Source organism: Silene latifolia, chromosome 10 (genome assembly GCF_048544455.1).
Source record: "Silene latifolia isolate original U9 population chromosome 10, ASM4854445v1, whole genome shotgun sequence".
Lineage (NCBI taxonomy): Eukaryota > Viridiplantae > Streptophyta > Magnoliopsida > Caryophyllales > Caryophyllaceae > Silene > Silene latifolia.
Genome location: NC_133535.1, coordinates 156,828,679 through 156,831,453, shown reverse-complemented (window position 1 = coordinate 156,831,453; position 2,775 = coordinate 156,828,679). Strand labels below are relative to the sequence as shown.

Sequence of the window (2,775 nt, the reverse complement as noted above, 5' to 3'; positions counted from 1 at the left end):
ATCATTTAGAACGGTTATTCGAATTCAAGTTTGTACATCTCAAATCTCAAGACAAGTGGCTTATCAATTTTTTAAAGTGAAATAACTTTTTATTAATAATAAGTCATACGACATTTACAATATCAAAATCGTCTAGTTAATTGATAAAGGATGGGAAAATAGACCATTATTGGTAATAAATATTTATTGTATTTACTACCATAATGATATTAACGTTTCAAGGAAATAAATCACCATAATCAATCAAGGAAACAAAACCGGAACATATAAGGTAATGAATCATCAATATTAGGAAACAAAATACTAGCACTTGTATTTTCTACTAAAATAAGAAAATAAATAATTGTAAACAACTCATCATTTCTATAGTTAAAATAATTATATTTTTTATTCCATTAACACTCAAATAATATCCTCCGCTATATTTTTTTGGCGGAAAACATGTACTAATATTAGTTTACTACATACCAAAACTTAAATAATAATAAAAAAAAAAAAAAAAAAAAAAAGTAAAAAATTTACTAATATATAATATTACCATAAAAAATTACTGTGCTAATATCCGCCGGTACAAAACTTGCCGAGAAATCGGCCGGAAAAGACGCCTTTTCCGATAACATTTTACCAATCATATCCCAAACTACAATGCTACAAGAGGGTCACAAGTAAATATGTCATTGATGTCTTGAAAATAATCATCCACTTGTAACAAAGTTGATGTGTTTGAGTTCAATGTAGTAGTATTAGTTGTATCAAACTCAAAATCATTGAAAGAATCCATCAACATGTCTTGAGAATCGAACAAATATCCGTCATCGTCGTTGACGAATAGACTTTCCGGTGGAATAACCGTCGTAAAGTCGTCAAATAGCATTGGCTCCGGTGTTTTAAAGTTGAAGAAATCGTCTAGGAATGACGTGTCTAGGTAGTCGGTCGAATCGCCTTGACACTCTTCCATATAAGATGAGGAACTCATTGTATTAGTATTGCTAATACAATGAGTTTGCTCACTCTGAACCGGGGAAAAATCAGAATCAGAATTTTTCCCCGGTTCAGCAACCGCCACCGGTTTATTATTTTTCTCTTTAATAAACGGGTGGCGGTGAACCTCCTCTTCCTCGCTCGAACCTCGGTAGTTAAGCACCGAGGTCGGCGAGCAGAGGAGGTTGTGAGATACAGAGGCTGACTCAGTGCCAGACTCGTATCCACAAGAGCCAGTAGGCTCTCTATCCTCCACCTCCACCACCACCGCCGCTTCCAACGACTTTACCTCCTCCTTAACCGGAGGAACGGCAAAGTTAGTCAGCGCGTCGGGTCCACGCAACTTAATAGCCGCGTTATCATACACCTGAGCGGCCTGCTCGGCGGTATCGTAAGTCCCCAACCAAAGCCTAATCTTCCTGGCCGGGTCTCGAATCTCAGCCGCCCATTTCCCCCACGGTCGTTGCCGTACACCTCTAAACTTCTTCACACCACCCGCAGCCACTATCGTCGACACCACTTTTTTCTTCAAAGCTCCTTTCTTTTCATTAATACTACCAACTCCTGTTGCTGCGGCTGATGCAGCCGCAGCAACAGAAGTTGGTTCAATAACAATCTCATTCACATACCGTCTCACCCTTCTCCTTCCAAAAAGTTCCGCTTCTTCATCGCTTGAAGAATCGGTTGCATCATCATCAAGAACCGAAACCCTGACCACTCTGTTCGCCGTCGGTTTGGCATAAGAGTCATTTTTTTTAACAATAAATTGTTTTTTTGTGATATTTTTGTGTTCCGTATATTTTACCGGACATAACATGTTGTAGTCTATCATCATTACCACAAAAACATAAAGTATATATCAAACGGTGTAATTTATAAGTATGATTATTTTTATTTTTGTGTGGAAAATAAAAGGGAAAAAGAGGGAAGATTCAATGTAAGCCGTAAAAAAAATTACAGCCAAGTTAAAATAATTTGGAGTGACTTTTTGGTACGTTTTGTTTAAGGTTTTAGAGAGAGAAATAAAGGGTGTTTTTAGAGAGAGATGGGATATTTGGGGAATTTGAAAGAGTTTGAGAAATGAGAAAGAGAAGAGTGATGTGGGTGTTATATAGGATCCGGGTAACAGCCGAAATTTGGAAAACTAATTATTTTGTGTCCAAAAATCGTTCTATGTGACGGTCTCTCAATAACGTTAATGTTAGATCTTGCTGATTATAAATAATAAATAACTATTATGGTTAGTTTTTAGTAAGGTAAATGCCTAATTTGTGTATTTGATACGAATTTAGTATAAGACGGTCTTTTAGAAAATTTGCTATTATTTACGTGATATTTTTCTTTTTTTCTTTTAATAAAATAATAAAGAATAAAAAATATAGTTATTTAGACACAAATTATTCCGTGTGACGGTCTCTCAGCAATATTAATGTAAATTATTATTGGTTAGTTTTTACTTTTTAGTAAGGCAAGTGCCTAATTTATCTGATAGTACTAATTTAATATAAGATGGTCTCTCAAAAAAATTTCGAAATTTTTTAAAAAAATTATAATATTAAATTATACGGAGTTGTACGAAATATATGGGAGGGGGAGTGTGGTGTGTGAAAATATCAGGAGTAGTGGGGAGATAATGTTACATGACTGTGACGGAAGAAATTGTAACGATTGTAAGGGGGAGACAGTGCGGACCGCCGCATAGAGACTGATATGGGAGGTGATTTGTCACGTGTCGAGATATACGTGAATTGTAGGGTGGTGGACCAATTAAAATATATCAAATGTAATTTGCCG

The 2,775-nt window shown here is 35.6% G+C and overlaps 1 protein-coding gene across 1 annotated transcript; it reads right to left on the bottom strand.

Annotated features, from left to right (window-relative positions):
- Nucleotides 1-507: 507 nt before the first annotated feature.
- LOC141609420 (ethylene-responsive transcription factor CRF4) lies at nt 508-2,044 on the bottom strand. The gene has a single exon (XM_074428470.1). The coding sequence runs from the start codon at nt 1,814-1,816 to the stop codon at nt 641-643; it is 1,176 nt and encodes a 391-aa protein (XP_074284571.1). The 5' UTR covers nt 1,817-2,044; the 3' UTR covers nt 508-640.
- Between the last annotated feature and the right edge of the window lie 731 nt (nt 2,045-2,775).

What these genes read in the sequence shown, in the direction of transcription:
- LOC141609420 (XM_074428470.1), bottom strand. Translation starts at nt 1,816, where the DNA reads ATGATGATAGACTACAACATGTTATGTCCGGTAAAATATACGGAACAC.